The sequence below is a fragment of the Marmota flaviventris genome, chromosome Y (genome assembly GCF_047511675.1).
Source record: "Marmota flaviventris isolate mMarFla1 chromosome Y, mMarFla1.hap1, whole genome shotgun sequence".
Lineage (NCBI taxonomy): Eukaryota > Metazoa > Chordata > Mammalia > Rodentia > Sciuridae > Marmota > Marmota flaviventris.
In genome coordinates this window covers 13959567-13985537 of record NC_092519.1, presented here as the reverse complement: position 1 = coordinate 13985537, position 25971 = coordinate 13959567, and the positions used below count along the sequence as shown (strand labels likewise).

At 50.8% G+C, this 25971-nt stretch overlaps 2 protein-coding genes across 4 annotated transcripts in view; one reads left to right on the top strand and one right to left on the bottom strand.

Moving 5' to 3' along the window:
- LOC114106844 (F-box-like/WD repeat-containing protein TBL1X) overlaps positions 1-21064 on the top strand; it is a 178242-nt gene extending 157178 nt beyond the window's left edge. For all 3 annotated transcript variants that reach the window (XM_027954010.2, XM_027954009.2, XM_071607016.1), the window contains exons 7-17: positions 945-1077; positions 1551-1692; positions 1978-2041; positions 2140-2237; positions 5217-5277; positions 7723-7844; positions 10699-10773; positions 11088-11215; positions 12714-12879; positions 14395-14496; positions 17770-21064. In XM_027954010.2, coding sequence (XP_027809811.2) covers positions 945-1077; positions 1551-1692; positions 1978-2041; positions 2140-2237; positions 5217-5277; positions 7723-7844; positions 10699-10773; positions 11088-11215; positions 12714-12879; positions 14395-14496; positions 17770-17796 — 1118 coding nt within the window. In that variant the 3' untranslated portion in view covers positions 17797-21064. The remainder of the gene's footprint in view (positions 1-944; positions 1078-1550; positions 1693-1977; positions 2042-2139; positions 2238-5216; positions 5278-7722; positions 7845-10698; positions 10774-11087; positions 11216-12713; positions 12880-14394; positions 14497-17769) is intronic.
- A 2623-nt stretch (positions 21065-23687) lies between these two features.
- Positions 23688-25971, bottom strand: part of LOC114106839 (G-protein coupled receptor 143) — a 34825-nt gene continuing 32541 nt past the window's right edge. The window contains exon 9 of the mRNA XM_027954006.2: positions 23688-23782. Within this exon, the coding sequence (XP_027809807.2) occupies positions 23688-23782 (95 nt within the window). The remainder of the gene's footprint in view (positions 23783-25971) is intronic.

The following is a 25971-nucleotide window of genomic DNA, read 5'->3' as shown; positions in this document are numbered from 1 at the left end:
CAGCAGGACGTGAGAACTTTGTATGAGGGGTCTCGGTCTGCGCAGGACGGCCGGGCATTCTCTTACTTGTTGAAATAGAAGCAGTACACTCTTAGGTTAACCGAACACTGAAGAGGAAAGGCATCCTCTTATTTCTGGGGTTTTCCAAATACCTTCACAAAAAGGTGCTCTGTTCTTGACCCCATTGTACAGCCAGCTGTTGACTATTGCTGGTTGGTTGATGCTCACACTGCTCTGTTGCTGTCTTGTAACCATCTTTTTGAAGTCCCTATGTATAAATATAATAATCTCATAAAGTATTGTAGGTTAGGGCTTAAACATGTAAATTCTTAGGGGAAGTAATTCAGCTTGAAAGAGTAGCCACAGGCAGTGCACAAACAGAATTGTGACTGTTCCAGTCGCACTTTGTTTATAAAAATTGGTGGCAGTGGGTTACATTTGGCCCATAGGCCATGGTTGACGGGCTTCAGTTATAAATAGCTGTCTTTATCCTTTGTTCAAATTTGAAGAATGTTTTCTGTTACTATAACAAAATACCTGAGGCTGAATGCTTTATTGAAGAAAAGACATGTATTTAGCTCATAGTATTAGAAGCTAACTGTCCAAACAACATGGTGCCGACACATCACGGTGGATGGTATGGTGGGGTGCACATGTTAGAGGAAGAGATCGCATGGCCAGACAGAGGTGCTCTCTTAAAGGTTTCTCCACTGCTCATCTCCCCACCTGGGCACTAAACTTCTAGCACGTGAACCACAGCACCATCAAACTAGAAAGAAACGTGAAATACTTTTTAAATCATGTAAAAGCCACAAATTAGTGATAATCCTCAGATTGGTACTGCCTTAATATGTAAAAGCAAAGTGTTTCTGAGACAAAAGTATCTGAGAACACACCTCTTTTGTATCTTGCTAAGCCACGTGTCTTTATGTGCTTCTTGGCAGATAACCATTCGAAACCAATGGAAATAGATGGGGATGTTGAAATTCCACCCAACAAAGCCACAGTCCTTAGGGGCCATGAGTCCGAGGTGTTCATTTGTGCCTGGAATCCTGTCAGCGATCTCCTAGCTTCTGGGTAAGGCTTTCAGGATGGGGGTGCTCCGGCACAGAGGTCCCGGGTCATTGCTCATCTCCAGTGTCTGCCTTAGGGTTGTAACATCTTCCTGCTGTGGGCCTCTCTGGGCCCCGCCTCTGTGTGGGTCTTGTTCTGTGGAATAGCCATCACCCCAGACCCTTTTTACCTGTGGGGTGGGAAGCCGTACAAAGACATCTAAAACTAGTCCATGCAAAGATGGTGAGGAGGGAAGCTGAGAGGGGTATGAAGAACTGCACGCAGAAGACCACCTGCCGTGTGTGGCTGACCCGGCCAGAGAGTGGGTCCCGTGAGCCTCCCTCCCGTCCAGCCACAGGCCCGTGAGCCTCCCTCCCGTCCAACCTCAGGCCTGTGAGCCTCCCTCTCCGTCCAGCCACAGACCCGTGAGCCTCCCTCCCGTCCAGCCAGCCACAGGCCCAACACTCCCGTGTTTTCATTGTGGTTTTTTCCTGCAGATCCGGAGACTCGACCGCCAGGATATGGAACCTTAATGAGAACAGCAACGGGGGCTCCACACAGTTGGTGCTGAGGCACTGTATTCGGGAAGGGGGACACGACGTCCCAAGCAACAAGGATGTGACCTCGCTGGACTGGAACGTAAGCATCATCCGCCAGCCGCAGGGCAGCCTGTGCACGCAGGCCGGCGGTCTCTTGGGGGTCCCCTGGGTGCTGGCCTAGGGTCCTCCCTTCCCAGAGCTGGTGAAGAGGCTGCGTTGGGCCAGCAGCGAGCTGGGTGGGCAGGGAGCCTGCTCTCCCGTCGAGCGTGTGTTCACAGGTGGCACTGCTCAGGAGCCCTGTGGTGGGAAGGCAGGCCTAGGGGCCCGGGGACGTCCCCTGGTGGAGATGCCAAGTGTTCTTGTGGATCTGTCTTTCTGCCCCCAGAGCGATGGGACACTATTGGCTACAGGTTCCTATGACGGCTTTGCAAGAATATGGACGGAAGATGGTGAGTCCTGCGTCCCTCGCGCCAGGGCCAGTGGAAGGTGCTTCCCGGTGTGACCATGGAGACTTTATGTCATCGTGTTCGTCTTTCCTACCCCACAGGTAACCTGGCCAGCACCTTAGGGCAGCACAAAGGCCCCATCTTTGCCTTGAAGTGGAACAAAAAGGGGAACTATATTCTGAGTGCTGGTGTGGACAAAGTGAGTACCAACCCCAAGCCCTTCATCCCTTCCACGTGGAAATACAGACTTGCTTTTTTTGGTACCAGGAATTGAACTTGAGTACTTGACCACCGAGCCCCATCTCCAGCCCTATTTTGTGTTTAGAGACAGGGTCCCATTGAGTTGCTCAGCACCTCACTTTTGCTGAGGCTGGTTTGAACTTGAGATCCTCCTGCCTCAGCCTCCTGAGCCACTGGGATTATCGGCATGTACCACCGCACCCAGCAAAGATGCGCACTTACTTTTAATCTTGTGGCTTTTGAGTTCTTGGGCTTATTGAAGGACTTACAGGTGCCGATTGTTTTTGTGGGTTTGATCTGTTAATTTCTAACCTATCTGCTTCCGGGGCCTTTGGGTAAGAGGTTTTCCCCTCTGGGCCGTCCAGGGATCGACAGGGTAACCCGAGACCCAGCAGGAGCGTGTGGGGGACTCCCCATGGCTCCTGGAGCCAGTTTGGAATTCAGTACTGTGTCCCTGAGGCAGCACTGTGACGGGGAGGTGATGGCATTAGATCCAGGTGCCTGTAGGAGCCATCTCTGGGGGAAAGAGCATAAGACACAGGCTTCCTGGCTGCCAAAGTCTGATGCACCTGGCCATCTCCTCCTCCCTGGGGCCCATTGTCCTCCATGGTCAGGTGACAGGGCTGGCTGGTGTCATGGCCTTCCGAGAACCTTGAGTGGGTAGTGATGTCACGTCTAAGAGCCAGCAGGAATTGTGTAAGTCAGGGCTTTGGAAAAGAAATACCAAAAACAGGCGTCGGGTGGGTGGGGAATCTATCCACTCGTGTTTTACACACGGGTAGAGGCCTTTCCTGAATCCTGTAAGCCATTTGGTCTCCCACAGGCTTGGATTTCTGTAATGATTGCAGGATAATTTGGAAGCTTTACTATGTTACTTTGTGTTCATTCCAGTTCTAAAACTGCACATAAAATACCAGACGCAGGACTCACCATCTTCCATCCATATTCTTGCAAAGCCGTCATAGGAACCTGTAGCCAATATAATAGTCGACCTCCACACATGACCACATTCTTAGAGACATGGTATCTGGGCTGGGCAAACTGCAGTCAACACCCCAATCAGGCCCTGTGGCTGTTCCATAAATAGTTTTATTGGTACACAACCACGTCCATTTGTTAGAAGTGGTCAAGTGATTTGCACACAGAACGCTTGGTTCCATTAGGAATCGCTGGCCAGATTATTAAAGTAATTCATGGAAATGACAACCATTTATCTGACATGTTACACTACATGTGTTAGCCCACCCAGGGCTCCCGAGATAGGAGGCAGACACTAGTGCTGTCCTCCCCCTTGTACAGAGCAGGATATTCGTGATGAACTACACAGTTTGGGTCCGTAATCTGTCACGATGACCTAGTTAACCATGGCAGGAGTAAGGATATCGGTGCTCTTGACAATAAAACCCACTGAGGGGGGTGGTATTACTGGTATTAATGATCTTCAGTTTGTGCTTAACAGAAAGTAGTTAGATTTTTCAAAATTTCTGAAATATAATTTAAGATTTTCTTATTAAAAATTCTTGTGTAGGTGATGTTTTCTTTTGTCCAATATATATTAAACACAAGTATTAACAATCCAATTACTAATATCTTATGTGAAACTGTATCCTAGAATGATGAAAGAGTTTATATATTCTGTGCAGTGCCAGGTTTGATTGTACATGAATAAATCAAGGGGAATTATACCACAACACACACACACACACAAATACACAAATATTAACACAGTGGGACACTCTCATAATCCCAGTGGCTTGGTAATGCCAAGGCAGGAGGATTTTAAGTTTGAAGCCAGCCTCAGCAACCCGGCAAGATGAGCCTGCCTCAAAATTTAAAAAAAAAAAAAGGGGGGGGGTGTGGTGCTATGGTGCAGTGGTTAAGTGCCCCTGGGTTCACTGCTCACTACAAAAAAAGGTACACACACAGAAGTTGGTCAAGCTGACCCCAAACCAAGGAGTACCAAGTTGTAAAGAAGCTACCTTTACCGGGCATGCTGGCACACACCTATAATCCCAGGGGCTCAGGAGGATCGTGAGTTTAAAGCCAGCCTCAGCAACTTAGGGTCTCGCTGGGTTACTCAGGGTCTCACGGTCTCTACATAAAATATAAAAAAGGGCTGGGGATTCTGGCTCAGACCTCTGGGTTCAATCCCTGGTACCAATTAAAATAAAATAAAAAGAAACTGAGTGTTCTGAGATTTCCCTTTACAATGCACACAAGATACAACTACTTCTTAAAGCTAAGTCTTTAAATAAAGTTTCAAATTAAGTTGAAAATTGCTGCTGATGAAAACGTAACCCCAGTGGGACTGGCTGACCTGCCCGTGGCTCACTCCCTAGATGTCTGTCTTCCCGGCATTAATGAGTTAGTGGGATTCATGGTTTCCTGGGTCTCCTGACATAAAGGTCACCTTTCCCCCCTTCCTGGTGCCAGCCCCAGAGTAGTCCAGGGATTCTGCTGTATCTCGTACAGGTTTAGCATCGCTTATTTGAAGCACTTGGAACCTCAGTTATTTAGATAAGATTTGCTGCTGCGTTTTTTAGTGGTTTTTTTAAGCTTTGGGATGAAAGGGAATCCCTTACCAGTTGTAGATTTCTCAAGTGTGGGGTCAGCAGTCTGTGACCACCAGACAGCACCTGTAGCTGGTGAGCTGCTTCCGTGTGGCCAAGTGTAAAACACCCATCGTATCAGACTTAGGATGGGAAAACACAATGCCAGGTATCTCACTAGTGTTTTGGGTTTTTTTTCCTGATCACATATTAAAACATTTCGGCTACACTGCGTGACAGGGATGGTGTTACTAAAATTTCACTAATTTCTTTTTGTAATGTTACTGGAACCTTATGACTTGCCTTCTCTATTGGACACTGCTGATTTCCTAGAGAAAGCGTTGGAAGGAGACGGGTCACTAACTCTTTTCTTTGTTTGCGGAGCACAGACAACCATCATCTGGGACGCCCACACAGGAGAAGCCAAGCAGCAGTTCCCCTTCCACTCAGGTAGGTTTGTTGGTTCCTGTTGCTGGGGGGGATGAGGTGCAGAGGCTGCCCCAGGAATTCGTGATGTTGTAAAGAAGAGCAGGAACGTGCCTGTCCACACCAGAGGCAGCTGGACTCTCCTCCCAAGCAATGCACGTAGGATGAGGTTCCGCCTTGATCCGCTGGTGACTGCTGCCCCCCAGCTTCCAGCAGACTGTACCCTCTTGTTTCCTTCACGTGCCCGGCTTCAAGTGGGGCCTCTACTTTGTAGCACGCAACTTCCAAGTGCTCAGGGAAGCAGGTGGGCGGGGCCTGCTCTAGGTGCCCTTGCAGAGTGCCCCTGCCCCACCCCCTCTGCGGGGGGATCCTGGGGCCCCTGGTGGCTCTTCCTTTCTTTCCACCAAAAATAGTTTCCACTGGAAATAGAATATAGTGAAGCTCTAGAACTCTGCTAATAATGAAATAAAAAAATAAAGCCAGGTGCCGTGGGCCACGCCTGGAGTCCCAGCCCCTTAGCAAGACCCTGTCTCACAATAAAAAGGGAAGGGATGTAGCTCAGTGGTAGAGCATCCCAGGTTCAATCCCAGATATTTTCAAAAAGTGGGGAGGGGGCCACCTAGTGACTTCTGGTGACCACGTGGAAGAAGTGAGAACTTTAGGGATTACTGAACTAGCACGAGACCCAGCTCACCTCCCTAAAGTCCTCTTCAGTCAGGTGCTGTGAACACGGTCCTAGAGGTCATCTTACTGATGGGCCTTGTGATCCCTCTAGAAGGTAGAAGGGCTGGGAATGTGGCTGAGTGGCAGGTGATGGCCTAGCCTGTGCAGGTCCCTGGGTTCCATCCCCAGCACCGTGTACCCAAAAAGAGAAATGGAGAAAGTGTCAAGGCAAAGACTTTTTTTTTTTTTTTTCTTTTGGTGGCAGGGACTGAATAGAGGCACTGGACTGCCGAGTCACATCCCCAGCCCTTTTTGTATTTAGAGAGAGGGTCTCGCTTAGTTGCTGAGAGCCTTGGTAAGTTACTGAGGCTGCCTTTGAACTCGTGATCCTCCTGCCTCAGCCTCCCGAGCTGCTGGGATGACAGGCTTGCACCACCACGCCCGGCTTGCTAAGGCCCCTCAGTAGTAGAGAAGATCCCATGAGGAGCTACCCCTGTCCTTTGCTGCTCCTCCCGTGGCCATCTTGCCCCCACTTCTCCATCCCTGTTCTCATGGTGTGTGAAGGACTCTAGGAGATGCCCCGGTGGGCTGGTACCTCCACTGGAGGCAGGAACATAGGAGGCCGGCAGCCACCTGGAGTGAGGAGTGACCGCTTGAGCCATGGGTACCCAAGGGGAGGTGGGGAGAGAGCCATGCCCAGACCCCTCTCCAAGGACTTGAGGGAAGAATTGAAGCCACACTTCCCTGGAAACAGGATGGTGTGACTGCCATGCTATACCATCCACATCTCTCCCCAGCTTGGCCAGTCACTCGATGCCTCCCCTCGTTCATCCTCACCTGAGGCCCTAGACTGATGTGCACAGTTGCATCTGAGACCTGGGCGGTTGCAGTCAGGGACAGAACATGGGTTCAGACCCTGCTGGCTGTGATGTCAGCAGCCTGGTTCCTGCCTGGTCCTCCTGTGCCTCTTGGGTGAGGCGAGGGGGAAGTACCATGAAGACGGTCGCCATCCTCAAAGCCCTGAGCAGAGCAGAGCTGCTATTGTGGAGCCATCTTCATGTGAGAGGGACCCAGGAGTGAAGGAGGGTGTTCTTCACGAGTCCTGATCCATGTCCGAAGGGATCGCTATTGGCTCCAGTTAAACACCAATCAAAGCGGGTGCAGTGGTCCACTCCTGTAGTCCCAGTGACTTGGGAGGCTGAGGCAGGAGGATCCCAAGCTCACAGCCAGCCTCAGCAATTTGATGAGCCCCTAAGCCACTTAGCAAGACTGTCGCAGAATAAAAACTAAGAAGGGCTGAGGATGTGGCTCAGTAGTAAAGTGCCTTGGAGTTCAATCCCCAGTACCCTCCTGCCCCCACCCCATCCCCCCAAAAAAAATAACCAATCAGTGGCGTGGTCAGTGGATTGCACATTTTTCTAACTGAAGCATTTTGAACAAAGGACAGGATGGAAGGCGTTCTCCTGTCCTTTATCTCCTCCCTGTGTGAACACAAATCAGTTTAGCCCCACACAGTCACCCTGCTGGAACCCAGCAAGTTGGAGGCACAGGAGATGCTGTTTCCATAGCGAGTACCCTTCCACTCATGCCTGGGACACTGCCTGCCCCGGGCACAGCCAGGGTCTTAGGACTTTTCCAGAGGAACCTTGTCCCTGCAAATTGAGAAACGACTTTAAGGTCCTTGCGGGAAAGATACTGTTCACACTGGGAATGGTTTTGTGAAGTTGCTGCTGTGCTCTTGGCTCTTCCGACCTGCCCTAGCCACGTGCGCAGTTAACACCTGCATCCGTCTCTTCCCTCCGGCAGCCCCCGCTCTGGACGTGGACTGGCAGAACAACACTACCTTTGCCTCCTGTAGCACGGACATGTGCATCCATGTGTGCAGGCTCGGCTGTGACCGCCCAGTCAAAACCTTCCAAGGGCACACAGTAAGTGGGGGTTCCCGTGGTCAGCCCAGCTCACCAGGATGCAATGTGGGAGCGTTTGCCTCACACCTAGAAGGAGGCGATGTCATGGCAGACCAGTGCTAGAACCCTTTGCACCGGAGCTGTGGTCACTGCAACCCGGTTGTGGGTAGGGAATGATGGAAACTCCCTCACGTGACCCCACGTCAGATTTTGCAATGAAGGCCATTAAGTCGATATGAGAAGTATGTAAAGGCATAAAGAAAAAGATGCTCATAATAAATGAATAGACAGAAAATGTTCACTGAGAATGGAGAACCGGGTTTTTGCGGGAGCAGGGGTACGAAGAATAGTTTCTCTGGATTAGGCCAAGGGGAGTGAAGAGTGGAGGGGCGTGTGGGTAGGAAGGATAATAGAATCAGACGTTGTTATCCTGTGTGCATATGAGTGCGCGGCTAGTGATTCCACATCATGGTACAACCAGGAGGAGGAGAAGTTATACTCCATTTGTGTATCATGCATCAACGTGCATTCTACTGTCATGTGTGACTAATTAGAACAAACTAAAAAAATAAATGAGAACCAGGCACAGTGATAGACAACTCATCCCAGAAACTTGGGAGGCTAAGGCAAGAGGAGGATTGCAAGTTCGAGGCCAGCCTCAACAACTTAGCGAGATCCTGTCTCAATAGCTAAAAAGGGCTGGGAATGTAGCTCAGGGGTTGAGTCCCCAGTAAAGCAAAAAGGTGAATGAATGAACAAAGTTGAGAACTGAGGAAATATGAATGTCTTGAAATCTTGGTAGATGGGTTGAATGGCAGATTGGACATCGCACAAGTAAAGTTAGTGACTCGGAAAGGAGCGCACAGAAATTGGCCAAAGAATAGATAAAACCTTGAAAAACTGAACTGAGTCTTGATGTGTGGGGCAATCGCAAGTCCTGTGAACATCTGTGTGTATCGGGGAAAGAAAAGAGACAACAGGAAACTTGAAGCTGCTACCACTGGGTTTTGCTGTGATGGAAAACATCAATGCTCACGAGGTTTGGCAAACCCCAAGCAGAACCAGCATCAGGAGGCCCACACCTGCACCCCTGGACTTAGGGCTCCCCAGGTGCCACATTAATGATACATGATATGGAGAAATCATAAGACAACCAAAGATCGTGGGAAAGATCAGAGAACAGCTGTTGATAATGAACAGCTGACTTACCAGATCACGTAGCGTGGCCTCTGGGGCTCTACCGGGTCTGTCCTCGGGGTGCCTAGGAACGTCCACAAAGCAGCTGTGCCCAGGTCCTCCTGGGAAACCTGTGACTGAGCACCACACGGTGACCCTCTGTCTCTCACAAGCCCCTCCCATCTCCCAAGACGTCACTCAGAAGTCCCGGGCCCCGCTGGGAGTGTCATGGCGCTAGCTGGGTGTGGTGCCCAGGGCACAGCCTCGCTCCTGGCCTCGGTGGCTGGCTTGGCTTGCTTCTGTGTCCACCTCCTGCAGAACGTGCAGAGGCAAGGCCAAGGCTTCTCCGTCTTTGTCACCCGTGCCCAGAGTGGCATTCAGTGCTGGAGCATCCCCAGAGAGCAGAGGAGATCAAAGCCATCATGCCGCTGCTGTAACTTGAGACATGAGTGCCACTGGGAGTGCCACTGTCCCCAGCCTTGCTCACTTCCCTGGTGGGCACCCACCTCTCCCAGCTTCTGGCCCCGCGAGTCCCACAGAAGGGGCTTCCCGAGCCTGGGCATCAGCAGTCCTGCCCGTGTCTCCCTGGGGCTGTGCCGCGTTTTTCTGGTTGGAGCTGTTCTCTGGCCCTGTTGTGTCCACCGCTGTTAAGGGGCTGCCCGTGGTCTGATTTCTAGCGGCCCTGCCTTTGCCCCCACTTGGCTCTAGAAGCGGGTCTTGATGGCTGCTGCTCCTCCCAAGCCGAGCTCTGGCTGAACGGGACGGATGGAGCCTGCTCCTCCCCGAGACCTGTGAATGAGCTGCTTCTGGACGCTTCCTAGGGATTGTGACTGGGGAGGCAGAGGGAGGAAGCTCCCCTCCTGGGAAGGAAGCCATTTCTCCCTGGAGGACTGAAGGGGGGTTCAGCTGGGGATGGACGTCGGTGCTCAGCAGCCCTAAGAGATCTGCCCGTGGGCTCGCTCCTCTCCACAGCTGCAGCGGAGACGGATGCCCACACTGCCCCGGGGAGGATTTTGTTCCTCCTGCGTGTGTTTTCCTGTCCAAGACAGCGTGGGTCCGTTTCCCTGACACTTCTGTGTGGCCTGTGGGTGTGGATTTGTGCCTTTGGGTTGCATTGCTGTCTAGCCGGGCAATCCTGTGTCCCGTCTTGACCCCCCTGTCCACCTGTCGTGTGTGTGTGTGTGTGTGTGTGTGTAAGGTACAGGGGACTCTGAGCCTACCCAGTAGCCCCCCCCCCTTTTTTTTTTTTTGAGACAGAGTCTCACTAAGTTGCTAAGGCTGTCCTCGTACTTGCTGCCATCCTTCCTCAGCCTCCTGGGATTGCTGGTGCATACCACTGGGCCTGCCTGAGACCATCTTGGATGTAGATAAGAGGGAGCGGCACTTACATTTAAAGCGCACAGGAAAATGGTATCCAAAGTCCAGCTTCAGAACTAGCTGTGGTTTTATTGGTTTTATTTTCCCTCCTTGTTATATGTGAATTCTTCATTTGGCTTTCTTCCTAGTAGAGATTTTTTTCGTTAAGGAAATACGCGAGGAGGAGGCTGACGGGTGTGGTTCTTACCTACGGGACCTGCAGGGTAAATCCCCAGGCCTGGGCAAGGCTGGCAGAGCACCACTGCCCTCTGGTGGAGGGCCGCCTTACTGCTTCCTACACACAGGCTTCCATTTCTTCCTGAAATCCTTTCCCCCTTTGCAGAATGAGGTCAACGCCATCAAGTGGGATCCTTCAGGAATGCTGCTAGCGTCCTGCTCTGATGACATGACATTAAAGGTGAGGCCAGCGTCTCGCGGGATGGACCGTTCAATCCTGGACCAGCCCCCATGTTCCCCAGGGTCTCGCATTCCGCTCCTCCGTTTGTTTTTGTGGGGACCCCTCCTCTGTAAGCTTCTCCCTCACCAAGGCAGCGAATGCCCATTTATCAGCCAAGTGCTCTGCTGAGGGTCTTCACCTGAGTCCTTGTCAACTCCCCCACCCTGCTGGGATCCCGCGGGCCAGCAGCCAAAGGAGCACCCCCAGGATGAGAGGTGATGACCCACCCCAGGTTGCGGACGCGTTGCTCATGTCGTTGGCCATACCCTCTCCAGATCTGGAGTATGAAGCAAGACACGTGTGTCCATGATCTTCAGGCTCACAGCAAAGAGATCTACACCATCAAGTGGAGTCCCACGGGACCAGCCACCAGCAACCCAAACTCCAACATCATGTTAGCAAGGTAAGGGGATCCAGCCCGCATGCTCCCGTCTCCCCTCTGGAATGCAGCCTTAATTCACCCTTGATTTTTTGGTACCAGGGATTGAACCCAGATACACTCAACCACTGAGCCCCATCCCCAGCCCTATTTTGTATAGAGACAGGGTCTCGCTGAGTTGCTTAGCACCTTGCTTTTGCTGAGGCTGGCTTTGAACTTGTGATCCTCCTGCCTTGGCCTCCTAAGTGGCTGGGATTACAGACATGCACCACTGCGCCCAGCTTAATTTACTCTTGAGCAAAAAAGAGGATTTTGCTGGTGTGTCCCCAGTGTTTTGAAGCCCATCCAACTAGACAGAACACTACTGCATTTTGAAGATGCCAGCGAGATAATACTGTTGTCTCTGGATATCCATAGGGGTTGGTTCCTGGATGAGCTGTGGATACTGAAATCACAGGTGTGGTGCTCAATCCCTCATGTGTTGGCATATAACCTGTGCACGTTGTCTAGAACTTCACATCCTGAATAGCTCACTTGATACCTGATGCTGTCTAAATGCGTGAGCCACTGTTAGGCGGCATTGTTGAGGGACCGTGGCATATTCAGTATCGGCAGTCTTTTTCCTAGTTGTTGTTGATCTGTGGTTGATGGAATCTGCCGTTGCACCCCCTTGCAGATGTGAAGGGCTAGCTCAATCATAGGAGGCCCCATTGCTTTAGCTGTGAGTCTAGTAGAAGGAATCTCGTCTGTGTCAGGCCTCAGGAATTTGGCTTTAGCAAAAATTCTTTGCTATAACAAAACTGAAAGCCTTCAGCTTAGACCTGGGTTTGCTGCACCCCACTCAGAGCTCCTAGCAGCAGGAATTTGGGGTGGAGATCAGAGGTTCCCCAGCTCCAGCCAGATCTGCCTGCCCCAACATTTGACAGTGAATTTTCTAAGATACCAGAACTGGGAAAGCGTGGTCATCAGGAACAAAGGTGGCCTTCCCAAAAGGCAGGGCTACAGGCCACAGAATTGCTGCATCCTGATGCACACTGTACCCCAAGGGATGTGGCAGTCCCCTCTTGGTTTGTTTGCTTGTAGTCCTGAGGATGGAACCCAGGGCCTTTGCACACCCACCAAGTGCTCTGCCACTGAACTACACCCGCAGCCCTAATGCTTAGAAGAACACTGTTGTGACATATGCGTGTAATCCCAGCAATTTGGGAGGCTGAGGCAGGAGGATTGCAAGTTTGAGGCCAACCTGGGCAACTCGGCCAGGAGCTGGATTTGACTCTGAGCAATGCAAAAGAGAAACAGGAAGTCAATGAGTATCCATTTGTTTCCCTTATAACAGCGCCAAAGAAAAGCTCCCTCTAGTGTCTTGAGTTTTTACAGTCCAGAAGAGAGAGTGCGCTCTGGTTGGTTGTTCACTCACGGCAGAGGCTGGAGGTAAAGGCTTCTGAGAGTCCGTGAGGCGTCGTCGAGATCTGTGCAAAGCCGCCCTGCTGACCTGCTTGTGCTTTGTGCGCTCTCTTCCCAGTGCTTCGTTCGATTCTACGGTCCGACTGTGGGATGTGGAGCGGGGCGTTTGTATCCACACACTAACCAAACATCAGGAACCTGTCTACAGTGTAGCCTTCAGTCCTGATGGCAAATACTTGGCCAGTGGCTCCTTTGACAAGTGTGTCCATATCTGGAATACTCAGGTAACCTCGCAGCCCTGCGGCCCCAACCTTCCCCAAATCAGCGCCTCAAGGCCCACGTTTTCGGTGACCCGAGCTTGCAGCAGTGACTCCGTTAGGACTGCCTAAAGCAGAGAGCAAGGCTGGACTCCCCAGGCCAAGTGTGCTGCCTGCCTTGTGCTCCCGAGGGCGTGGGGTCTTCCCCTCCCCGAAGCCTAGAGCAGGTCCCTTCCTCCAGGAGGTGTCCCCAGAGTTCTAGGCCGTTTGACTCGGAGCCAAGCTCTGAGCTTGTCATCTTGGAAGACCACCTGCAAGGAGCTGCCGTCCTTAGTGCTCTGGGGAAAGCTGGAAAGGCTGCCCCCTGGTGGAGGGTGGTGGGAGGCGTCCCTTCATCTCAGCAGTCCAAGGGCACCAGCCAACTGGGACCCGGCCATTACATTTTGCTGCCATTTAATAGAGATGGAGGGGCTGGGGTATGGCTCAGTGGTGGAGCGCTTACCTGGTATGCAAGAGACCCTGGGGGTTCAGTCCCTAGCACTGCAAATAATAAGGTTGATGATGCCATCTATGCACGTGTATACGTGTGCATAAGTAAATGTGTCTAGGACCAGACCGATGTGGGCAAGAAATAAAAACAAAATACGGGGGGCCCCTGGGGTGATACCACCCTTTAAAGACTCTGCTTGATGACAGCCCATTGGCCCAGTCTTGGGATATCTCCCACTGTAACCAGTCCAGTGTTGAGGGTTTATTGGAGTCTCCCCAGCACCTGCTTCACACCTCTCTGGCGCTTGTCAAGTTAACACTGTCTGGTTCCCACCAGAAGCTAATAGCCCGTGGTCTTAGCTGGCACCCCGGGACCAAAGGGGCATGCGTCTGTTCTTTCAAACTACTTGTCCAGGGAATAACTTCATGACATGTTAAGAGACTCCAGGGAGAACTCGGACCACGAGGTTGGTGTGACCCCCAGGAAGGGGGTCAGCAAGGAAAGGGCCAAGGTCACAGCTCAGCGTTAGAGGTCTAGCCAGGCACGTGGGAGGAGGCCCTGGATTCCATCCCAAGTGCCATTAAAAAGAGAAATCTAGGGGCTGGGGCTCAGCAGTAGCGCACTCTCCTAGCATGTGCAAGGCGCTGGGTTCGATCCTCAGCACCACATAAAAATAAATAAAGGTATAAAATATCACATCGGTCTTTAGTAAGAAGTTTCCAACTTTTTTTTTTTCCCTAAGAGCCAGTCCCTGAGGCACATGCGTGCGGCCCACAGCCCCAGCTGACCTAGGCTCCCCGCACCCCAGTCTCTCGCTGAGGACAGCCATGGCCAGTGCTCTGGGGGTCAGGGAGCAGTCCCATCCTTCAGAGTTGGTGGTCTGAGGGTTACATGTCCACAGCCACCAGTGTCGAGTGGAAGTCCTTTTTAGCTCTCCACAGTAGGGCATTTTTGTGATGGGCAGTGGGGACAGGTGAGGAGGAGTGACCACTGTCCTCCTGCCAGTTGGCGGGCCTCCTCGCCTGGCAAGTGACGGTTGCTTTCCTTTGCAGAGTGGAAGTCTCGTCCACAGCTACCGGGGCACAGGTGGCATCTTCGAGGTGTGCTGGAACGCTCGAGGAGACAAAGTGGGCGCCAGTGCGTCCGATGGCTCTGTGAGTGGCACCTCAGGTTGCTGGGGACTAGAGGGGGTGGGGGACACCCAGGGAACTTCCAGGCTCCCCGTCCTGGAACTCCAGCACACGGCAGGCGCTCTGCGAGCCACACACAGACTTGTGTTCTGGGGGAGAGAAAAGAATTGCAGGTGTAAGCAGAGGGTTCTGGGAGAAAGGTGCGAACAGGATTGTGGAAGATACAGGGGATTACGGGAGAAATGAGAACTGGATTGTGAGAATCAAGGGAACAGGATTCTGGGAGAAGCCAGGGGTCAGTGGGAGAAATGAGAACAGGAGATAATGGGAGAAAGGAGGACCTGCAAGTGGGAGCACAGGATTGAGGGGAAATTAAGAGCCAGAGGACTCTGAGAACCAAGGGGTTCCAGGAGGAATAGAGAACAGGATTCTAGGTGAAAGAAGGATTTGGGGTCAACATACAGGATTCTGGAAGGAAGGGGAGAAATGGGTTGTGGGAGAAGGATTGTGAGAAATAAATGAACATAATTCTGGGAGAGGTAAGGAATTGTGGGAGAATCAAGTGACCAAAGAAGTCTGGGAGATAGGTCTTGACAGAGGATTCTGGGAGGGAGGGAAGAAGGGAATTGGTGAAACAAAGGATCATGGGAGAAGAATTGTGGGAGAAAGGACTAATGGATCAGAGCAACGGATTCTGGGAGGAAGGTGAGAGCAGGATTATAGGAAAAGCAAGGAATTGTGGGAGAATTAAGGGACAGGATTCTGGGCGAAAGGAGGACTTGCGGGTCCCGGGGCAGAGGATTCTGGGCGAAAGGTGAAAACAAGATTGTAGGAAAAGCAAGCAATTGTGGGAGAATCAAGCTACCAGAGATTCAGGGAGAAGCAAGGGATTGTGGGAGAATCAAGCTACCAGAGGATTCTGGGAGAAAGAAGGGCTTGTGTGTCATGGCTGATTCTGGGAGGAAGATGTGAACAGGAGAGTGGGATAATTGAAGGCCAGGGGGTTGTAGGAGGAAGGAGGATTAGCCAATCAGAGGAGGGGATTCTGGAAGGAAGGTGAGAACAGAATTATACGAAAAGCAAGGAATTGTGGGAGAACTAAGGGACAGGCTTCGGGAGAAAGAAGGATTTGGGGGTCAGGGCAGAGGATTCTGGGAGGAAGGAGGACTTGCAGGTCTGGGGTAGAGGATTCTGGACAAAAGGAAGACTTGTAGGTCCGGGGGCAGAGAATTCTGGGCGGAAAGGAGAGAGAGGATTGTAGGAAAAGCAAGGAATTGTGGGAGAATCAAGCTACCAGAGGATTCTGGGAGAAGCATGGAATTATGGGATTATCAAGCTACCACAGGATTCTGGGAGAATGAAGGGCTTGTGTGTCACGGCTGATTCTGGGAGGAAGGAGGATTTGGGGGTTGGGGCAGAGGATTCTGGGAGGAAGGACTTGGGGGTGGGGGAAGAGGATTCTGGGAGGAAGGAGGACTTGGGGGTCGGGCCAGAGGATTCTGGGAGGAAGGTAAGAATAAAATTATAGGAAAAGCAAGGAATTGTGGGAGAATTAAGGGACAGGATTCTGGGAGGAAGGAGGACTTGCATGTCCCAGGGCAGAGGATTCTGGGAGGAAGGAGGACTTGCAGGTCCTGGGACACAGGATTCTGGGTGAAAGGAGGACTTGCGGGTTTGGGGCAGAGGATTCTGGGCAGAAAGAGACAACAGGATTGTAGGAAAAGCAAGAAATTGTGGGAGAATCAAGCTACCAGAGGATTCTGGGAGAAAGAAGGGCTTGTGTGTCACAGCTGATTCTGGGAGGAAGGTGTGAAGAAGATTGAGGGATAATTGAGGGCCAGAGGGTTCTGGGAGAAGCAAGGAGTTGTGGGAGGAAGGAGAACCAGGATTCTGGGAGTAAGGAGGATTAGCCGGTCAGAGCAGGGAATTCTGGGAGGAAGGTGAGAACAGAATTATAGGAAAAGCAAGAAATTGTGGGAGAATTAAGGGACAGGATGCTGGGAGGAAGGAGGACTTGGGGGTCGGGTCAGAGGATTCTGGGAGGATGGTCTGAACAGGCTTGTGGGAGAAGTAGAAGATTGTGAGAGAAATAAGTGAACTGGTTTCTGGGAGAGGCACGAGATTGCAGAAGAATCAAGTGACCAGAGAATTCCAGGAGAAAGGTTTTGTGGGTCATGACAGGATTCTGGGAGTAATAAAGAGGATCGTGGTTGAAAAAGAATTATGGAAGAGGAGGATTGTGAAAGAAAAGACTAGTGGGTCAGGGCAGAGGATTCTGGGAAGGTGGTGAGAAGATTGTAGAAAAAGCAAGGAATTGTGGAAGAGTTAAGGACAGGATTGTGGGAGAAGCATGGGATTATGGGACAATCAGCTACCAGAAGATTGTGGGATAAAGGACTGGTGGGGCAGGGAGAGGATTCTGGGAGGAAGGTAAAGGGATTATAGGAAAAAGCTAAAGGATGGTGGGAGGAGCAAGAACAGGATTCTGGGAGGAAGGTCTATTTGGTTAGAGCAAAGAGTTCTGGGAGGAAGGTAAGAGGATTTAGGAAAAGCAAGGGATTGTTGGAATTAAGGAACAGAGCATACTGGGAGAGGCATGGGATTATGGGATAATTAAGCTACCAGAGGATTCTGGGAGAAAGAAGAGCTTTGTGTCACTGCTGATTCTGGGAGGAAAATATGAACAGGATTGTGGTATAATTAAGTGCCTTAGGGTTCTGGGAGAAGCAAGGGGTTGTGGGAGGAAGGAGAACAGGATTCTGGGAGTAAGGAGAACTAGCTGGTCAGAATAGGGGTTCCTGGGAAGAAGGTGAGAAGATAATTATAGGGAAAGCAAGGGATTATGGGGCATTTGAGAGAACCGGATTCTGGGAGAAAAGGACTCACAGGTCAGAGCAAAGGATTCTGGGAGGAAGGCAAGAACAGAGTTCTGGGAGGAGCAAAGGATTTTGGGAGATTCAAGAGAACAGAGGATTCTGGGGAAAAGGACTTGTGGGCCAGAGCAAAGGATTCTGGGAGGGAGGTGAGAACAGCATTGTGCGAGAAGCAAGGGATTCTGGGATAAAGAAGGGCTTGGAGGTTAGTGCAGGGGATTCTGGAAGGAAGGTGAGAACACGATTGTGGAAATGCGAGGGATTATGGGAGAAATGAGAACGCAGGCGAGTGGGAGATACAAAAGACGGCGGGAGAATCGAGCTACTAAAGGAACTGGGGGAAGCGAGGGGGTAGAATCTAGACTTCTGATGGGCGTATTCGTGCCGTGTCTGAAGGTAACAGGTGCTTCATCTTTCCTTCCAGGTGTGTGTGTTAGATCTGCGGAAGTAAACACAATGAACGTTAGGAGAGAAGAAAAAGATCCTGAGGGAGCAGCCGTGGGTGCGCGGGGTCGCCGCTCTGTCCCCGTCCACCGGCTCCAACCGTGTTCGAGCTTGACTTGTGCACTTAGAGTGAAACCAACTTGTCCCTGGCCGCGGGAGTCTCTCTCTCTTTCTCGTCATCTTCATCCTGAAGTTGAATAAACAAAAGCAGACCGAGAGCCCTGGGGGAGGGTCCCGCCCGGGCCGTCTGAGCCAGGGAAGGAGGAGGTCGGTTTCCATCCCGAGTGGGCTCTTGGGGCTTAATGGGAAGGGGGTAGTGAAAGAAGCTGTGCCAAAAAAAAAAAAAAAAAAAATATGCTGTGATCAACCCAAAGGTGGGGACCGGCTCCTTAGGGTCCCCGAGTCGATTTGGACACCACGTCGCTCCCACAAAGGCTGCTCGGACACCGTTTGGACTGATGGGGCGCGCGACTTTGCCCTCCCAGCCCCGTTTTCTAGAACCTGGTTTGTTGGGTGGCTTTTCTGTCCACGGGAATTCCGTGGTCCGGGGCCTTCCACGTGAGGTGGAACCTGTCTGGGGTTCGTTGCTTCTTTCCCCCTTGGTCATGTCCTTGCCCCTGCGCCATTCGCTTTGGTCCCGTCTCCCTCCCTTTTCATGCCCCCCCCCACACACACACACAGACACACACAGACACACGCGGCCAGGGACAGGGTGACATGATGAGGAAAGCCCTGAGGGACAGCTCTCTCCCCACCCGTCCACTGCCCCGCCCCCCTCTGTCACCCATAGCTGCTCCACGTCTTGGGTCTCAAGGGCACTTTTGGCGCATAAATAAGTGCTTTATGTAAGAAGGCAGGGAGGGGGACTTTTTACAGGAGAAAAAAAAAAAATGACTTATAAGAGAAAGAGCCTGGAGTATTTTTGGAAAAAAAAAAAATATTTTTATGTTTAAACGATTTTAAAATCCTAAAATGGCCATCAGACAGAGAGAGCTTTGTGATTCATATTTAAAAAGGAAAAAAAAAAAGTCAGACGTCACTGGCAGCCCAAGGTGTCTCGCCCCTTTTCCGTCAGCTGCGTGGAAGGCATTTAGGAAGACCTTGGGTGCAAGAAGGACGGTCCTGCGCATTATCAGCTGGTGCGAAAGAAGTGAGGGAGGCTTCCAAACCGGCAGCCGGCCTCTGCTGTCACCTACGCCTTTTCCCCAGAAACACAGCTCCAGTGTTCACCTCGCCAAGAGCACACACTGGGAAAGTACTTGCCAAGTAGACCTGAAGGCTCCCCAGAGCGCACCTCGGTCTAGAGAAGACGCAAAATATCACGGAAGAAAGACTGTCATTCCCGAAGGCGAATCATTACCTAGGTAGAATGTTACTAACCACTTCTACGGGCTTTATCCTCTCTTTCACAAGAGACTAGAAAAAGGGTGGGGAGTTTTCGTTGCTTTTGTTTTAAAATGGGTCTTTACTATTTTTTAAAAAAAAAAATTAAACAAGTTTTTGTGTTCCTAGCAAGGTTTGCTGTCGTGGGATCAGGTGACTGTAGTGCCCTCGTCACAACTTAACACCGATTTTAAATTAGCAAGTGGGGAACAGATGGAAAGACAGGGCCTCTCCCCTCTGATTTTCCTGTGGGCGTAGGGAAGGGCAGGAAATGTTGGTGAGGCTATGGAGAAGCCTAGGGGGCTGATTTCACTCAGCTGTGTGTTCCTGTAGCTGAAGCAGGGTGTAACTCGGGCGGATGCATCTCTCCATGGAGCCCAAAGTCACCCATCACGAAGAGCAGGGGCTTCCTGCACGATTGAGCATGCTCGGAGGCCGTCTGCAGATACCAGAGTGCATTAATCCTCCTCTAGACCGCCTCCACTTTGGTAGGTGAATTTTGCAAGCCCAGAAAGACCAAGAGGTGCTCGTGCTATTGAGTGTCGTGTTCCAGCTGTGGCACCTAAATACTCGGCAAAGAAAGCCAAAGTTGCATGGGTCACCATCGAACAGAGCAGGTGTCCCCCAATAAGTTGATAATCTCCTGCCCTGAAGATGCATTAGGTTTGGGGTGCAGATTTTGGGGATCCAGATAAACACCATCTTTACTGTTCCCCAAGTAAAAATGTTTCTCTCTACAGAATACCAGCTGTCCAAAGTTAGCCCATTGCTGGGATATGGCTCCTTAGACAAGCCCTCTACTGCCATGGGCTATGTCAGGGACTCACTAGACAATCTGCACATGGATGTCGGTAGCCAGGGTCTCATTAGCCCCTCGATGAATCTGAGCCTCATCAGAATTGTTTGGTGGGAGCTGAGGGCTGCAGGCTCGTGACAAGTTCCTGCACAAGAGGGAGCCCGATTAGGACGAAGCAGCCTGCCCACCTTCCGGCTTCACAACTAGCCACTGGACTCGAGTGAGCATGGGCCACCAGGGGACCAGACGGGGGCATGCATCTTGTGCCCCTGAAGTCCATCCCCCACCCACAGAACACCATGGTCGACAGCAATTTGTGGAAACTCCCCGTCCGCAGACCATTGTTCGCCCTCCTGCCAGAGCGCCATTAGATTCACCCTTGTAGTCAAGGGGTGGCCCGTGTATCATGCAATTACTGTTCTACGTTGTTTACAGCTCTTAATAATTGTGAGGAATGCTTAAGTCTTAGTGACCAAATCTAACCTTGAAAGCAGACATGATGCGGTAATCCTCTTTGGAATCTTTGGTGGGGTTCAAATTGACCAAGGGCCATGTCCAGCATCTACCTGGGAGGCGAGAGCGGCCCCACGGGGGCCTGGAAGGGCCAGATGGACGTTGCAGGGTTTGACGCTCTGACTCCACTCCACACCGTAGGACTTGACTTTTTGTTCTTTCTAAAAATAGATGATGGAGCCAAGTGAAGTGCACTTTGTCCAACGTAAAGATCTGCTTTTTTTCCTTGTTATTTTTCTCCCTTTTTTAACCTCTTGTTCCTGCTCTCTCTTTCATCATTGTGTTTCTCGTCAAATGCAGAAATGTTTCTTCCACCACTCACTGAAGTTTTAGATTCTGGCTTCTGCAGTTGTTATTGTCTGTGTCAGACGTACAGCCAGACGTGGTTCTCCGTCAGCATTTTCCAGATTCTGTTAAACAATATCTGTCCCCCATTTTCTCTACTCCCCGCCACTCACTCCTCACGCTCTTGGGAAAGAAAAAAAAAAAAAATCACCTTGTGTGTCATAGCTCATTTGTTTCAAGAGAGAATCGACAGATCATATTCAGTGTCTTGAATAAATTGCTCTATTTTGATATTAGAGATCTGGGTGCCTGTGGTTTCTCCGTCTGTCTGGGTAACTCCCACATTGACACTGATCAATGGATACAGAATTCTGTCTTTTATGGAAATAACTGCCTCTTCCCGGGATTGCCCCTTAACTGGGGTGGGGGTGTCTGAAGGCCAGGATGTAGCAGTGTTCTGGAACAGGCCAGACCTGGGTCTGAGGACTGGCCCTGAGCTGCCGTGGACCCAAGAAACACAGGCCAGACGAGCTGGGCTTGCGCAGAGAAGCTGACCGGGCACTGACTGAAGTGGGATGCTGGTTGGCAGCAAGACCACATGGATCCCTGTGATCTGGGCTAAAATCCCCTGTGTATGTGGGCTAGACCCCCCCGGGTCAGTGCCATTGTTAAAAGATATTTACGGACAGCCTTCGTGATCACAGAAAGCGCTCCGGGCACGTTTGCGTGCCGCATCTTGATTTCTAGCTGGGTGTCACTTGGTGGAGTGTGGGAGAAGGGGGAAGAAGGAGTGGAGCTAGTCTTAGGCCCTTCTATGTAAGAATCCAGATTTGAATGAACTAATTTTGTTTTCCCTTGGTCTGGGTGCTCTGTCTGTGAAGCATCTCATGGACAGTTTGGGTAAGCCAGCCCAGAGCCCGCCGGCCGGCCTGGAGAATACTGTCAACAGGACAGGGCCCAGAGCAGACTAGACTGTAGGGAGGGTGGAAATGGAAGAACTCGTGTGCTCAAATTTTGAAGTTGGTTCTCTGGAGAATGGGTGGTTGGTCAGGAAGAGAGTTATCCTCAAACCCTTAGAGACTGCCCAGGAAAATGGCAGGGTCTCTAGATTCTGTAGTAGCTACACAACTGTAGACGTTGATATTGATGCGTTCTGCGAAATTGGGGGATAGGAGCCAACTACTAATGGTTTTGTTTGTTTGATTTTTAACTGGGGATTGAGCCCAGGGACTGCTCCTCAAGCCCTTTTACCCTTTATTTTGAGACAGGGTCTTGCAAGGTTGACCAGGCTGGCCTGGAATTTGTGACTCTCCTACCTCAGGAATGACAGCTGGGCAGCACTGCACCCAACCTAACTACAATTTTTTTTTTCACGGTAGTGAATAAATGGGCTAATAAACTGGCCCGCTTAAAGTCCAGTGGGAGCTATCTGAGGGGCACCATCTCATCTTCCCCCTCCCAGCTCTGCCTCTGTCATGGTCTCCTCACAGACCACCCAGCCCCTTGGTTCCAGATCCCAATTCCCTCCCACCTCAAGAACTTCCCTCCTGGAAGTATCCCTGCTCTCCTATCCTCACCAGCAAACTGGATCGCTTTCCCCTAGCCTCCCTACTGTAGCACCTGGCATCTTAAATAATAACAAAACAGCAAATGGACATGCCTCCAGCCCCATAGGAAAAGGGCTCAAAACCCAGGCTGTCTCTGTTGTTGATGTGCCCACTGTTATCTCTGCGTTTCCTGAAGTCCTATCTCTAGTGTTCTTTCTTCCATCTGGTCAGCAGCCAGGATGGGAGGAACTCTCCACTTATCCTCATCGGAGCTCATCCCAGTCAGAGCCGCCATGCTGGGAGTGTCAGCTGGTGCGTCAAGCAGCTAGCTAGGAGGAGGACTTGTGACCGGGAAGCCGGCCACTCGGGGTTCTTACTTGCCAGCCGCAGAACCTAACGTGCCAATGAGAAGGGTACTTGGCAGCTCTAAGGACTGGAGCATCAGATCGGGGGCTGCACAGAGAGAAGCAGCCAAAATCAGTCTGTGGGGCCAATGCCATGGAGGTAAACACAGTCGACTGACACAACCACACAGTTGCCCCCCAGGAAACTCAAACCTCCTTCACACCTCTACCCCTCCGGACTTTTGGTCAAGGTGTGCATGGTCCCTCTCCCCTTAGGAGATGCAGCAAAAATCGCCCTGAGATCCCTGAGGTCGCAGTGAACTCCGAATCCACCTGCAGCTTTGTGACTCCAAAATCTGGACAGCTTTTCTAGAATGAAAGGGAGTCCTAATCTAGATTCAAAGGGAGGTCCCGTGGGACACATGTCTACAGCACCTTTGAAAAATAGTGTCTTTTCTAGATAAGTAATCGATGGATGAAATTTTAACGGATGGAAAGGTGGAGATGTAGGCAGTGCTGTAAGTACAGGTCAGGTTCCATGGATTCCTTAATCTCAGTTTTCAATATGACATGGGAATTTGGGGATCAAAGCTATGCCGTGCAGCTCTATGGTCCTCTACTGCTCTTTGGCATCCCTCATACTGGCAGGAAGAGCATCTGTTGGGTATATTGTTTGGATACCATCCGAGTCGGACTGGGGGCTCAGTCACAATTACTTTATTTTATGTAACTACTTCCCCAAAGACACAGATCTTGCACTTCACATTACAGCCAGCCTCAGAACTGCTAATGCCAACTAGGCAGAGTGGTCTAGAAGGAATCCTTCCGTTCCCAAGCCCGTCCATGTGGAATGGCGTCTCCTGGCATGAAGAGGATACTCGGGAGGAAGCTCTAACTCAGTAATAAGAGTGGGACTTCAGAGATGCCGTGCTTTGGCCATGCAATGAGAGGGCAGCAAGGACGCACTTCTAGAGGACCAGGGATGAGTACCGCCTCAGGACCACAGAGTCCAGACCCAAGTCACATCCCTTCACAGGTGTCCTTGAGTTGGGTGAGCCATGTCAACGTCATTTTCCTTGCGGGACCCACTTGCAGTATGGATTTCAACGGTGCTGGCATCAGAACCTGGAGAGGAAAAGAGAAGACTCTGATGGCACCTGCATTCTTGAAGGTTTTTCCTCCAGCTGCAGAAAATGCCCTGAGGACTCGGCAACACACCAAGTGTGCATAAATGAAATGTCTTAGTGTTTGGTCTGGAGGAGAAAAAAAAAACCAAAAAACTACGGTACAGTTCATCTTCATTTTATCAAATCATTCCCAATGATGAATCAAATCCTGCAGAATCATCTAGTGCAGTTGATAATTAACTGCTACCTGAGTGCTACAGGAAACTGCCTACAGTCAACCTTAAGAAAATTCTGGTACGCAGGTGTAGTTGTGCACGCCTGTAATCCCAGCAGCTTGGGAGGCTGAGGCAGGAGGATCGCAAGTTCAAAGCCAGTCTCGGCCAAAGCAAGGCCCTAAGCAAACAAAGTTTGACCAGGCATGGACTGTTGCATACTGGGTCCTGATGGCTGTTTCTGTTCCCACCATCAAAAGAAAGGAAGTTTCCCATTGGTGGAGGGAGGTGCTGAGGGAGGAGAGCTGCTCACTGAATCCACATGGAATCTTTGCCCCTCCCCTCCCCAACAATGTAAAGGTCTGTTTCATCATTCCACTAGCACACCTTCCACATTTGTGGTGGGGCGACCCTTTGCCACAAATGGCACAATTATTCTTTCATCCCATACCTACCCCAGGAGTGTCTGCTTCCATACTGATGTGGAAGATGCAATGTGTGACCTCCTCAACTCTATGTGGCAAGTGAGTGCCCTTAATGAAAGCCTTCAGGCCCCCATCAATGGGCCTTGCTGATCTCTGCAGCCTCCTCTCGGGTCTCTCTCCTCACCCACAAATGAATGCAGGCACACTACATTCATTCATTCATCCTCTCTCCCTCCTCCCCCCATCCCAGCTTGATCCTGCCCCAGTGTCTTTGCATATCTCCCTCTCCCTCTCTATCTCTCTATCTATCTCTCTACCTGCAAATCTCTAGTTTACACTAAATTCAAATCTCAGCTCAAATGTTACCTTTTCCCCAAACACACTTCAGGGTCAGCCTATCTGAGACCACTCTCGCACCCCTCTTCCTGCTAGGTCTCCCTTCGTAGAATTAATATTACAGATTTATTTGCGTTTTTCTCACTCTGTCTTTACCCCTAGAATGGAGTGTCTCTGGACAGGAAATTTGAGTTATCACAATGTCCCTAATGTCTTAACACCTGGCACACAGAAGGTGCTCAATAAACATGTTGAATGGATAAATACAGTCGGGTAAGTGCCTCAGCATCACTTGGATACAGCATTCATGTGTGGGAGGATTAGTTCAGACTACTCCGAAGAAAAACAGGATCAAGCAGTTTTAAAGGAAGGCAAGTGTGGGCTAGGGGTTGTGGCTCAGTGGAAGAGTGCTTGCCTAGCAGGTGTGAGGCACTGGGTTTGATTCTCAGCACCACGTATAAATAAAGGTATATTGACAACTAAAAAATATTAAAAAATAAAAAGGCAAGTGTGATTTTCAGCATTCCTCCAATATAAACACATGTAAACCGACTGTGGACTGTGAAGGAAACAGCACTCAGATCTATCTTCCAGGGTTTGATGGAGATGAGTTTAGCAGAATGTAGGTGAGAGAAAGTCGGACCCAGCATGATCTCAAAGGCAAAGGAATTGAAATGGTGGGTGAAAGTCGTGACATTGCAGGGCTACATCTACAGGCAAATCCTAAGGAGAGTTTGGTTTGCCCACAGAGATGAGAGTAGACCTTCTGTGGGACTGAGTTACCAAGAACCAGCTGGGAGACTTCTGAAAGACACACGTGGTACCAGAAGAGTATTCCCGGTGGAGGGACTGGTGGCACTTGACAAAGAGTTGATTCTTACCAGGGTTGCCCACTTTTTTATGAGGACAGCCCAGGCTTCTGAGAAGCTGTGTGGGATTGCTGTGGTCCTTTTCAGGAAGACTCAGCTGCGTGTCACATGGTGACTTGTGATCAAGGTCTAGCTAAGGATAAGCCCTGGTGACCTCACACCCGGGACATGCTGTGGGTTATATGGCTTTGAGGTCTTCCTCGTCTTTCATTCCTCCCCTGGGGCTTCATGGAGGAAGACTATCTATTCATGACAACTTTCTTGAAGCAAATATTGCTGGCAGAGAGCCACTCAAGCCCAGCCCTGTCTGAGTTACGTGGGTGCTTGCAGCTGTGGGTTTTGAAG